The 12,085-nt window shown below is 31.4% G+C and overlaps 1 protein-coding gene across 5 annotated transcripts in view; it reads left to right on the top strand.

Moving 5' to 3' along the window:
* STXBP5 (syntaxin binding protein 5) overlaps positions 1-12,085 on the top strand; it is a 153,710-nt gene that overhangs the window by 132,148 nt on the left and 9,477 nt on the right. For all 5 annotated transcript variants that reach the window (XM_031456508.2, XM_031456505.2, XM_031456507.2 and 2 more), the window contains one exon: positions 8,238-8,349. In XM_031456508.2, coding sequence (XP_031312368.2) covers positions 8,238-8,349 — 112 coding nt within the window. The remainder of the gene's footprint in view (positions 1-8,237; positions 8,350-12,085) is intronic.

Here is a 12,085-nt window from a genome sequence, read left to right as displayed (position 1 = left end):
GCACCCAACAAAATAAAAATCAAAATGTTTGGCATCTGGTCAGATTACCAGACATTCAAAGAGACAGGGAAGCATGACTCATAATGGGAAAAATAATCAATCAATAGAAACTAATCCAAAACTAACACAGGCATTAGAATTAGCAGAAGGACAGACATTAAAGCAACTATAACTGTATTCTGTATGTTTAAAAAGTGGGGACACAGAACATATAAAAGATCAAAATTGAACTTCTTGAGATGAAAATCTAGTGTTTGAGATGAAAAGTATACTGGATGAAATTAACAACAGATTAGACATTACAGAAGAAAAGTTTAGGGAACTTGATAGCAGTAGGAAAAACAACTGAGTTTATACTTGGCAAATTTATATCACTAAAACACCTATATTAGAAAAGAAATTATCTTGAGTACAAAAATTGTGATCAGGGAAACTCCATTTTGTGAGAGACAAACTAGATATAAACACCTTCAGAGAGCTGTAATGGCTTTAACAAAATATGAATAAGGGTTGATCGAGGTGTGGGATATGTGGAAGCCGTACTGAACACTTGATTAAAGTCAGTGTTGGCAGACTCACTGAGAGACCAAATGACTGATGTTCTCTAGCATCACACCTTTAAAATTTTTCTCTGGGATGTTTCCAGAAATGCCTGCAATTCTTGATTAAAATTCACACTCACTTTCTCCAGATCACTGCTTTATAAGACATCCTCGGTATTGTGCTTCAGATAGGAACCATTCCTGACAAGTTCAGGAGCAGATAATTAACATGACAGTACCAGAGAAGGGGACTATGTGTATAGTCAGCTCAAACTCTGTTTGGTGTTACAGGTGTTTGTGTCTCTGCGCTGACTTTCCGTGTGGTTTTTAGATGTAATCGTGTATAAACACTATGAAAAACAACAATTTATTTTAAAAATATCACATGAGGTATGGTGTAAAATAAAGTGTAAATGTTCAAATAAAGTCATCATTCTCAAAAAAAAAAAAAGGAAAGGAAACAAATTCTCATCAAATCAGTGACTTCAGCGTCCACTTGAAAAAAAACTGATAAAGAAAAACAAATTAAACCTAAAGAAAGAAGAAGGAAGAAAATAATATTGAAGTGGAAATCAATGAAATAGAAAACAGGGAATCAATAGAAAAACATGAGTGAAACCAAAAGCTTGATCTCTAAAATCAATAAAATAGAATCTCAAGCCAGACTGATTATGAAGAGAAAAGTTAGAAATTGCCAATCCCAAGAATGAGAGAAGTGACTACTGTAGATTCTACAAATGCAAAAATGGGTAACAAATATCTTGAACAACTTTATGCCAATTAATTCAAAACCTTAGATGAAATGGGAAAATTCCTTGTGAGATATTACCAAGTCTCGCTCAAGGAAAAATAGATGACCTGAAGAATACTGTATCTATTAGGGAAATTGAAGTTAGAAACTTTGGACAAAGAAAATTCCAGGCCCAGGTGGCTTCGTTGGTGAATTCTATGAGTATTTCTGGAAGAAGTAGTCCTAGTTCTATACAAAACTCTTCTAAAAATTAAAGTGGAGAAATGCTTCCCAACTTGTTAATGGTAGCTTCATAGAATATGGTACCAAAACCACACAAAGATATTAAAGTAAAAGAAATTACATATAAACCAATATACTTCACAAATATAGATGTAACACTTCTAAATAAAATTTTATCAAATTAAATCTAACAGTATAGCAGAAGGATAATGCTGCTCATGGTAATTAACCATGACCAAGTGAGATTTATCCCAGAAACACAGAGTTGACAAAATTTGTAAATCAGTTAATGTAATTCACCATATTAGTAAACTAAAAAAAAAAAAAATAGAAAGAAAAAATCCAACATCCATTCCTAATTTTCTTTTAAAAAATCAACCAACAAGGAATAAAAGGGAACTTACAGGGCATCTAGGAAAAATCTACACCTAACATTGTACTTAGTGATGAGATACTGAATTCTTTTTCCTTAAAATTGGAAGTTAGAAAGAGAACGTTTCTGTTCAGTGTTGTATTTAAGGTTCTCACTGGTGCATTCAGGCAAATGAAAGAAAAGTCATCTTGATTGGAAAGGAAAAAAATAAGCCTGTCATTATTCACAGGTGACATGATCATCTATATAGGAAATCTAATGAAATCTCCCCCTAGAAGCTACTAAAAATGATAAATGAGTTTGACAAGGATGCAAGATATGAGGTCAATATGGGGAAGAAATTAATTTCTGTACTAGATATGGAGATTTTGAAATTGAAACTTTAAAAACACTATTTATAATAGCAACAAAAAATATGAAATACTTGGGTGTACATCTGACAAAAAATATGAAAGGTTTCTACATGAAATCCACAAAATATTGAAAGAAATTTATAATAACCTGAATAAATTTAAATATGTTCCCGGGTCAGAAAACTCAATATTAAGATAGTGATTCTCCCAAAATTGATCTATGGATTCAACGCAATCCCAAACAAAATCCCAGTGGGATTATTTTTTTTGTAGGAATTAAAAGTTTATTCTAAAATCATGGAAATGTGAGAGACTAGGCAGAATCACAGGAAAAACTCTGAAAAAGAATAAAGTTGAAGGGCTAATACTACCTGATTTTAAGAATTATTGTATAGCTACAGTGATCAAAAGAGCATGATATTGGCATCAAATTAGTCAAATAAATCAGTGGAACAGGGTAGAGAGTCTAGAAATGAACCCACATATACATGGACAACTGATTTTTTTTTATTGAAGTATATAGTTGGTGTACAACAGTATATAAGTTACAGGTGTATAATATAGTGATTCACAATTTTTTAAAGTTATCCTCCACTTATAGTTATTGTAAAATATTGGCTATATTCCCCATGCTGTACAATATATCCTTATGGCTTATTTTATACATAGTCGTTTGTACCTCTTAATCCCCTACCCCTATATTGCTCCTCCCCTTTCCCTGTCTAATTTGTTCTCTATATCTGTGAGTCTGCTTTTTCTTTGTTATATTCACTAGTTTGTTGTACTTTTAGATTCCACATGTAAGTGATATCATATAGTATTTGTCTTTGCCTGACTTATTTCACTTAGCATAATACCCTCCAAGTCCATCCATGTCACTACAAATGGCAAAATTGCATTCTTTTTTATGACTGAGTAGTATTCCAGTGTATGTAGATACCACATCATCTTTATCCATTCTATCCATTCATCTGCTGATGGGCACCTAGGTTGCTTCCATTTCTTGGCAATTGTAAATAATGCTTCCGTGAATATTGGATGTGTTTTTTCAAATCACTGGGGATTTTTTTTTTTTTCAGATACATTCCCAGGAGTAGAATTGCTAGGTCATATGATAGTTCTATTTTTAGTTTTTTGAGAAATCGCCATACTGTTTTCCACAGTGGGTGCACCAGTTTACATTCCCACCAGCATATGCAGTATACGAGGGCTCCCTTTTCTCCATATGGAAAACTGATTTTGACAAAGACACAAAGAGAATGCAATGGAGAAAGGATTGTCTTTTCAACAATTGTGACAGGAAAATTAGATGTTAAAATGAAAAACAAAAACAAAAACAAAAACAAAAACAAAAAAAACTAAGCTTTGATCCAGGCCTCACACTATATACAAAAATTGACCCAAAATGGATCATAGACCTACATGTACATCCTTAAACTATAACACTTCTACAGGGAACCTAAGAAAAGATGTTTGTTAATTTGGATTGGGCAAAGATTTCTTAGCTATGGCACCAAACTCACCATTCATAAAAGAACAAATTGACTTCACTATCACCAAAATCAGAACTTTGCTCTTCAAAAGACACTTAAGTAATAAAAACATAACCCACAGACTGACAGACTGGAAGAAAATCTTAGCAAAGCATGTATCTGATAAAGGATTTGTATCCAGAATATATGAAGGACCCTTAAAACTCAATAGAAAGAAGACAGACAACTCAATAAAAACATGGGCAAAATATTTCGACAGACACTTCACCATGAAGAGATGCTTGGTATCATTAGTCATTAGAGAATTGCAAAATAAAACCACAATGAGATATCGTTAAACACTTACTAGAAAGTCTAAAATTAAAAAGAATACCATGCCAAGTTTTGACAAGAATGTAGAGAATCTACAACTTTAATGCACTGCTGATAGGAGTGTAAAAAAAAAAAAAAATAGTACAACCACTTTGAAAAGCAGCTTCACAGTTTCTTAAAAAGTCAAATATCCATGAACCAAAAGAGTAGTCATTCTACTCCCTAGTTTTTTAACTCAAGAGAAAAGGAAATTTATATTCGTAACTGTTTTATTTGTCCTAGCAAAAAAATGGAAATTACACAAGTGCCCATCAACAGATAAATGTATAATCAAATTGTAGTATATCCACACAGTAGAATAAAATTCATCAATAAAAAGGAAAGAACTATTGATAAGCATTCAGTATCATGGATGAATCTCAAAACAATTACGCAGAGTGAAGTAAGCCAAGCAAAGAAGTGTACGTATTGTATGATTCTATTTATATAAAACTAAAGAAAAAACAGATTAATATATAAGAGAAAGCAGATTGGCAGTTACTTAGAAACAGGGGCTCAAGAAGGGGAGTGAGAGAAGGTTTTGTAAGTCACAAGGAAATGACGGTGGTCATGATTTCACAGGCATATGTATATGTCAAAACTTGCCAATTTTTACACTTTATATGTAGTTTATTGTATGTCAGTTACCTCAACAAAGGCACTTTTAAAAATTAATAGATTTTAGGACTTTTTCATTAGCATTAAGATATATGTAGTCAAAAGTATATGCTTATGGATTAAAATACTTAAATTTCTTTCTACAGCATTATTCTAACCATATCTTGAGTGAAAACAAGGAAAATTTGCAAGTTGTCTTTTCAAACTGATGATTTGACTTATCTGTGAACCTTAAATAAAACTTACTATAATCATAAAGAAGTGGAACATACCAATTAATTCATTTTAAACGATTAAGTTAATAACTGTTCTAAGTACCTCAGGACTGTAACTTATAAACAAAACTCCCAGGAATATAAAAAATTGATGACAGTGGAACTGTGTAGCTTCTTTTAAATATATTATGCATCAGTACTGAAATTTATTGCTGTACTCATCTTGAAAGATTTTTATTTAGACTCAATATTCTTACAGAGTTTTCTTAATTAAAATTATTGAAATCAGTTATTTTTGAGGTACTTAAAAGGGTTTAGTTATTGTAAATAATGCTGCTGTGATCATTGGTGTTCGTTTTCTTCAGATACATACCCAGGAGTGGAATTGCTAGGTCATAAGGTAGTTCTATTTTTAGTTTTTTGAGGAACCTCCATACTGTTTTCTATAGTGGCTGCACCAGTTTACATTCCCACCAATAGTGTGTTAGGGTTTCCTTTTCTTTAACATCCTCACCAACGTTTGTTATTGTAGACTTTTTGATGATTGCCATTCTGACAGTAGCCAAGATATGGAAGCAAACTATGTGCCCCATCAAGGATAAAGAAAATATGGTGTGGTATATTTATGGAATACTACTCAGGCATAAAAAATAAAATTTTGCCAGTTGCTTAGTAAAATAAGTAAGACAGAGAAAGACATGTTTTATGTTATTGCTTACATGTGGAATCTAAAAAATAAAACAAATGAATATAACAAAACAAACAGACTCACAGATAGAACAAACTCGTTACCAGTGGAAGGAGGGGAGGGGCAGCACAGGGGTAGAGGATTATGAGGTACAAACTACTATGTGTAAAATAAAAAAGCTATAAGGTTATATTGTACAGCATAGGAATATAGGCAACATTTTATATTAACTTTAAATGGAGTAAAATCTAGAAAAAATATTGAATCACTATGTTGTAAACCTGAAATTAATATTGTAAATTATCTATACTTCAGTTTTTTTAAAAAAGAGTTTAGTGATAAGCAAAGCACATACATTGACTCATTCATGAAATTACTCCTAAATTTTACCACTTAAGCTTTTTAACACAAACGACACATGAGATCCAGTTGTCTAACTTCAGACAAGTATATTTCTGTATATTCATATTTTAGAGTAGTTTAAAAGTCCTAGACATTGTTTTAGACATAGTATACTCTAACTAGATGTAAAGAAATATCACAGAAAATACGAATCTATTTAGACTTCACCAGCATTTACTAGTCATTAAAGTTAATCTAGATACTAAATTTATCATAGTTAAAATCCTTATTTAAATACAAGTGAAAAATAACTATAGATACTATTTAATATTGCTGTAATATATGCTTCTTTAATATTGGTGTTTCTCCCCAAATACTAACTGCGTAGATGGTGCAGACTGTTTTTAAGAAACACTCAAATTTTAAACTCCCTTTTAAAATATCTGATCACAGTGTTAATCTAATGATAAATTAATTGCATATTTTCTAATTCATCTCCGTGCTTAGTGTGTACATCATTGAGTATCTACTCTTGGCATTTTATATGTTATCTTTAATTTTCATTATCTTTAATCCTGGTAACATTCCTAAGAGGTAAGTAGTATTATCACTTCTTTTTAAAGTTGAGGAAACCAGTTCCCAGAGAGACTGATTTGCCTAAGATTCCTCTGTGAGTAAAAGGCAGAGATGAGAAACAAACCCAGGTCCATGTGGTTCCAAAGTTTATACTCATCCCACTACACTATAGTGAATCTTGATTTATAACTACACTTTCAGGATTTTTTAATTTCTTACTTTACATTTACAAAATTGCAAGCTCATTAAACACCAAATAAATTAAGAGCTATAAGCCATAACTCTAAAGTGAAGTAAATCTTTAAAATCATATTTTTATGCTATCACTCTATGTATATGTCATATTACTCTTTTGATTTAGCTTTTATAAAAGATACTCAAATGGTAGCTGTTTGCCATTTTTGTTTTATCAATGTAGTAGATACAGTTTAAATTAGAATCTGTGAAGCACAGTATAAAAAAGATTAGAAATCTGCCTAAAATCACTTTTGTTATAGAGGCTAATATGAACTTGAATTAAATAATAAGTATTAGTATATACTATGGTGGGTTTCAACACCTTTTGATTTATTGATTTCAGGAAGTTTTTCATCCCAGTTTTATTCCACTTTATAGAAACCCAGAGAAAAGGTAATTAAAATGGAAAGCGTTTAATTCACTTCAACATTATAAGTGAAACTCTTTCTTGTATAGTGTTAATATTATCTCTTCTCGTTTATAATCTATTTGGAGAGACAACATTAATATGGATATACCTAAAAGCAAAATCTTTGGACATCCTTTATTAACTTTCCTAGCCCAGGCCTAAGGAAGAAACTCTAAAAAATACATACATTATCCCCAAGTATAATAATATCAAAATACAGCAGAACTGCTACCTGGAACCAGTGGTGTACTTGTCCTTTATCATAGCTTCTCTCTAATGGGCAGAAATGCAATCCCAAAGCCTCACTGTGCTTTTATTTTGCTTCTAGAACTTCCCAGAGCTGTTTTGTAAATAATGTTGCTACCATCCTTCTTTTATAAACTCCTCCTCCCTCTTTGGTGTCTCATCTACAAAAATAGCAGCAGTTTTTCTTGTCTCCTGGACCATTTCTGTGCTCTGAAGAATATTGACAAAAATTTCAGGAAAATACGACAATATAGAAAGAAACCTTTCCATATCACTGTTAGTTTTCTGAAATTCCATGTTTATGTTGGCATAATTCTCTTCCTATGTTTATGAAAAAAAGAAGTCTGTGTGTCTTTCTAAATGACTAATTTTCTAACTCAGCTGAAGGTGATAATTCCAAAACTGTGTATCATCATTACACTAGACTTTTCAACTTGCTGATAGATTTTCTTCTTTCTAATGTAGGAATACCTAATTATTCATACAGTTACCAATTCTTGATAATAAGAGTTATGTGAACATTTTGTCGTAAAGGTTGGAATCTCTTTACAGTTTAAGCAGGAATGTCATCTTTGCTTGAAATGTGAGAAAGGGAATCTAACCAAAGTAGCAAGTTATTCTTAGTCAAGTTAGTCTTAATAACTTACTGTTTGAAAAAATCAGAATGCACTAGATCTGATCATTTGAAATGTACTCCTTGTTTGTGAATCTCAACAGGTAATGTTACAAGATTGAGTTAAAGAGTTTTCATTGATGGTTTTGTGAATTATAGTTTAGTTTTCCTGAAACTTTAACAATTACAATTTGTTTTGATTTTAAAGGAAATGCTGGGTGAACTCTTCACTCCTGTAGAAACACCTGAAGCACCAAACAGGGGATTCTTTAAAGGCTTGTTTGGAGGTGGTGCACAATCTCTTGATAGAGAAGAACTATGTAAGTTGATTTATTTAATTTGGATAATATACCTATAAAATGGAAACATTCAAGCCATGTAAATTTTCTTACATGTGTAAATTTTGTTCACTTTTTTACTCTGTAATAACTACTAATATATCCATGTTTCAGCAAAATACACAAAATTATTTTCTGCCATTCTAATGAAAAATAGTAATAATAAATAAATAAGTGAACCTCATTACCTCCCCCTCAAATAAATAAATAAACAAAGTTTTAAAAAATCAAAGAGCTAACAATATAGTGAAGACAGTATCCACAGATAAGGGTGGTGAGTGTGGAGCCTCAGGCCACTTTTACCATAGGGCACTCTGCTAACCTAAAGCAGCAGGTGAGATCTACACGATCTTAGGACTAGCAAGGTAGATCCACAGAACTGTCAAGGATGAGAACCCTGATAAGTAACTCCTCTTTGCAAGGACCCCAAAGGGCCACAGCTTAACAGTAAAGATGAACTAGAAGTAAATCAGCACATACACACATGGACAGACTTTCAGCTCAGCTTCAAATGGTCTGAGTGGCCTAGAAAACTTTCATCTGCAGTTAAGATTTTTGCAGCCTGCTGAAGTCCCCAGCACCTGGCAGATTCAAATGAAAATATTCTCTCAAGGAGGATAACATATTCCAAATCCTCAAATTATTTCTAGAAATAATTTTTCAAATATGTATTCAGATAATCAGGAATACTAGGAATCAATGCTTGTGATCAATAAAACAGAAAAAGCAGAAGCAGAATCACAGGTACTTCAAATATAGAATCATCAGACACAGACTATAAAATAATTATGCACATTATATTTAAGGGGATAAGTATCGTGCCTGAACATTTTATCAGGTAACTGAAAACTATAAAAACAATACAAATGTGTAAAAGACTAAAATGAAATTCTAAACCCAAAAGATTTCAAAAACCAAAATTAAAAGCTTCGTAGATAAATTTAACCACAAATTAGACACAATTGAAGAAAGAATTATGTAACTTAAAGATAGATCAAAATAAAACATACAGAATGTAGCACAGAGAAACAAAAAGATGTAAAATACAGAGAAGATAAAAGAAATAGAAATTGCATTTTTTAGATCTTCTCAAAAACGAAATAGGAAAGAATGTGAAGAATCAATAAAGAGATATGACTGGGAGTTTTTCGGAATTGATAAAAGATACCAATTAACACATTGAGGAAACCCAATGAATTCCAAGAAGGGTTTAAAAAAAATCCATAGCTAGATATATCACATGAAAATAAGGTTTATCAAAAACAGAGAAAAACTTTAAAGTGGCTAGAGAAAAATGATAGATACCTTCTAACAAGGTATAAACTGAGTTCTCAACAGCTAAGATAGCAGGATGATCTTCTGTATACTGAGAGCAGATAGTACTTAATCTAGAATTCTGTGCTTAAAATATTCTTCAAGAATGAGACAATTTTAGACAAGTGAACAAATATGAAATAAGCCTTGGTATCAAACGCTAAAGGGAATTCTAAGGATGTGCATCGGATAGAGGGAAAATAATTTTGATGGAATGTCAGAAATGTAGGAAACTGTGCTTTCAAAATAAAGTAATAAATACATGCATAAATATAATTAATACAATCTTTATAAACTATAATGCAAAGTCTTGTGATATGTATATACACAAATAAATAAATTATATGACCCAAAATATTGCATAAAATCAAGGAAGTTAGAAAGGATAAATGGATTTAAGGTGATCAGAGATCCCTGTATTTTTTGAGAGACTTGTAAAAAGTATCCATTAGCATTAATAAGTTAAGGATGCATGTTGTACTTTCTAGGGTAACCTATGTAACCTAGAAAAGTAGTACATAACTTCCAGATGAACAGCAGGAAAATCACAGTCCTTCCAAAAGGAGGGAAGAAAGAACACAAAATAGGTGAGATAAATTGAAAGCACATGAAAGATGGTAGATTCACTTCAATGTAAATAACAGTAGTAAGTGTAGGTAGGGTAAAAAAAAACTTCTAGTTAAAAGATAAAGATTAGCAGACTAAGTTGTAAAAGAAGAAAATGTATTGCTTACAGGAGACACATTTAAAACACAAGAGCACAGAAAGATTGAAATTTTAAAAACAAGAAGAGCACGAACACAATTGAATCATCTGGTACAACTATGTTAATATCATTAAGAGTAAATATTAAGGCACTATTAAATGTACCTAATATTTTTATTTCAATGTGGACATAACTGCTAGAAGGACAATTTCCCAGTCATAGTGGGGACTTCTAATATACCCATTGATTGAAGTATAACAGCAGACAAAAGAATACAGAAGACATTAACAATACAATTAAGAAACTTAAACCTATGAGCAGGTACAGGACACTGCAGGGTACACATTTTCAAACACACACAGAGAATGTTTATAAAATGTATTCTATGTGTAGGGAAATTATAGATGAATACTGAATTATTTGGGAGGTTTTTTTGGGGGGTAGGGAGGACTAGGGGTTACCTATCTATCTATTTATTTATTTATTTTAATGGAGGCACTGGGGATTGAACCCAGGACCTTGTGCCTGCTAAGCACACACTCTGCCACTGAGCTATACCCTCCCCCTTGAATTATTTTGGAGTAAAATATCAATGCCTATAATAAATTTTAAATATTCCATTCAAAAATTATATATATACACACATAGTCATATGGCAAAAAACATTATCTGTTGCCAAAATTACATAATAGATATATGGATATTTATTATACAGTTCTTTACTTTGCTATCTGTTTGAAACTTACATTATAAAAAGGTTTTGTTTTAAGTTTACCATATGTTAGATGATTTTTTTAAAAATCAACAAATTTCAAAAGATTATAATCAATTAAGAGTTTGTGATCTAATCACAATGCAGCTATGCTTGTATCAATAGCAAAGCTAACTTTAAATCCCCATGTTTGAAAATTAAGAAATATACTTTTGAATAACGCGTGTCAAAGGATTCATGACCATTGGTATGCATCTAAAGTAATATTGAGAGTGATATTTAATAGCCTTAAATACATTTTCAGTATCAAAAATAGAAAACATGAAAAAGTAAACTGAGCATCCATTTCAGAAAGATAGAAAAAAACGCAAAATAAACCAAAGAAAGCAGAAAGAAGATAATGAAATAGTAAATAAATACATAATAGAAAAAAATCAACAAAGCTGAAAGTTGATTCTTTAAAAGTCTAAAAAAATTGATAAATCTCTGCTTAAGTTGAGCAAGAAAAAAGGCAGACGCAAGTAAACATCATCAAGAATGAGAAAGGAGACATCACTAAAGATACTGCAGCCATTTAAAAGAAACAGTAAGGAACATAGTTTATAACTTCATAGTAAAATGTTTGAAGATGTAGGTGAAATAAACAAATTCTAGAAAAAATATAACATCAAAATGGACAAAAGGAGAAATAAAATCTGAATAGCAAGTAAACTTCTGGCTAAAATTGGGCTTCATTAATAAGTTCCACCAAATATTTAGGAGAAAAAATAGTTTTGCTCTTGCATAAACTCTTTCAAATAATACAAAAAGAAGATGCCATCATCAACTAATTTTTGTGAGGTTAACACAACCTTGATACCAAAAACAAACATAGTAGGGGAAAGGAAAAATAAAGGCAAATATCACTTGTGAATATAGATACAAAATCTGAATGAAATATTAGTATAGCTGTAATAAAAATGATATGCCAGGATCCAGTTTGCATT

Source organism: Camelus dromedarius, chromosome 6 (assembly GCF_036321535.1).
Source record: "Camelus dromedarius isolate mCamDro1 chromosome 6, mCamDro1.pat, whole genome shotgun sequence".
Classification (NCBI taxonomy): domain Eukaryota; kingdom Metazoa; phylum Chordata; class Mammalia; order Artiodactyla; family Camelidae; genus Camelus; species Camelus dromedarius.
The sequence above is the reverse complement of the archived record's forward strand: the minus strand, read 5'-3'. Positions and strand labels throughout refer to the sequence as shown.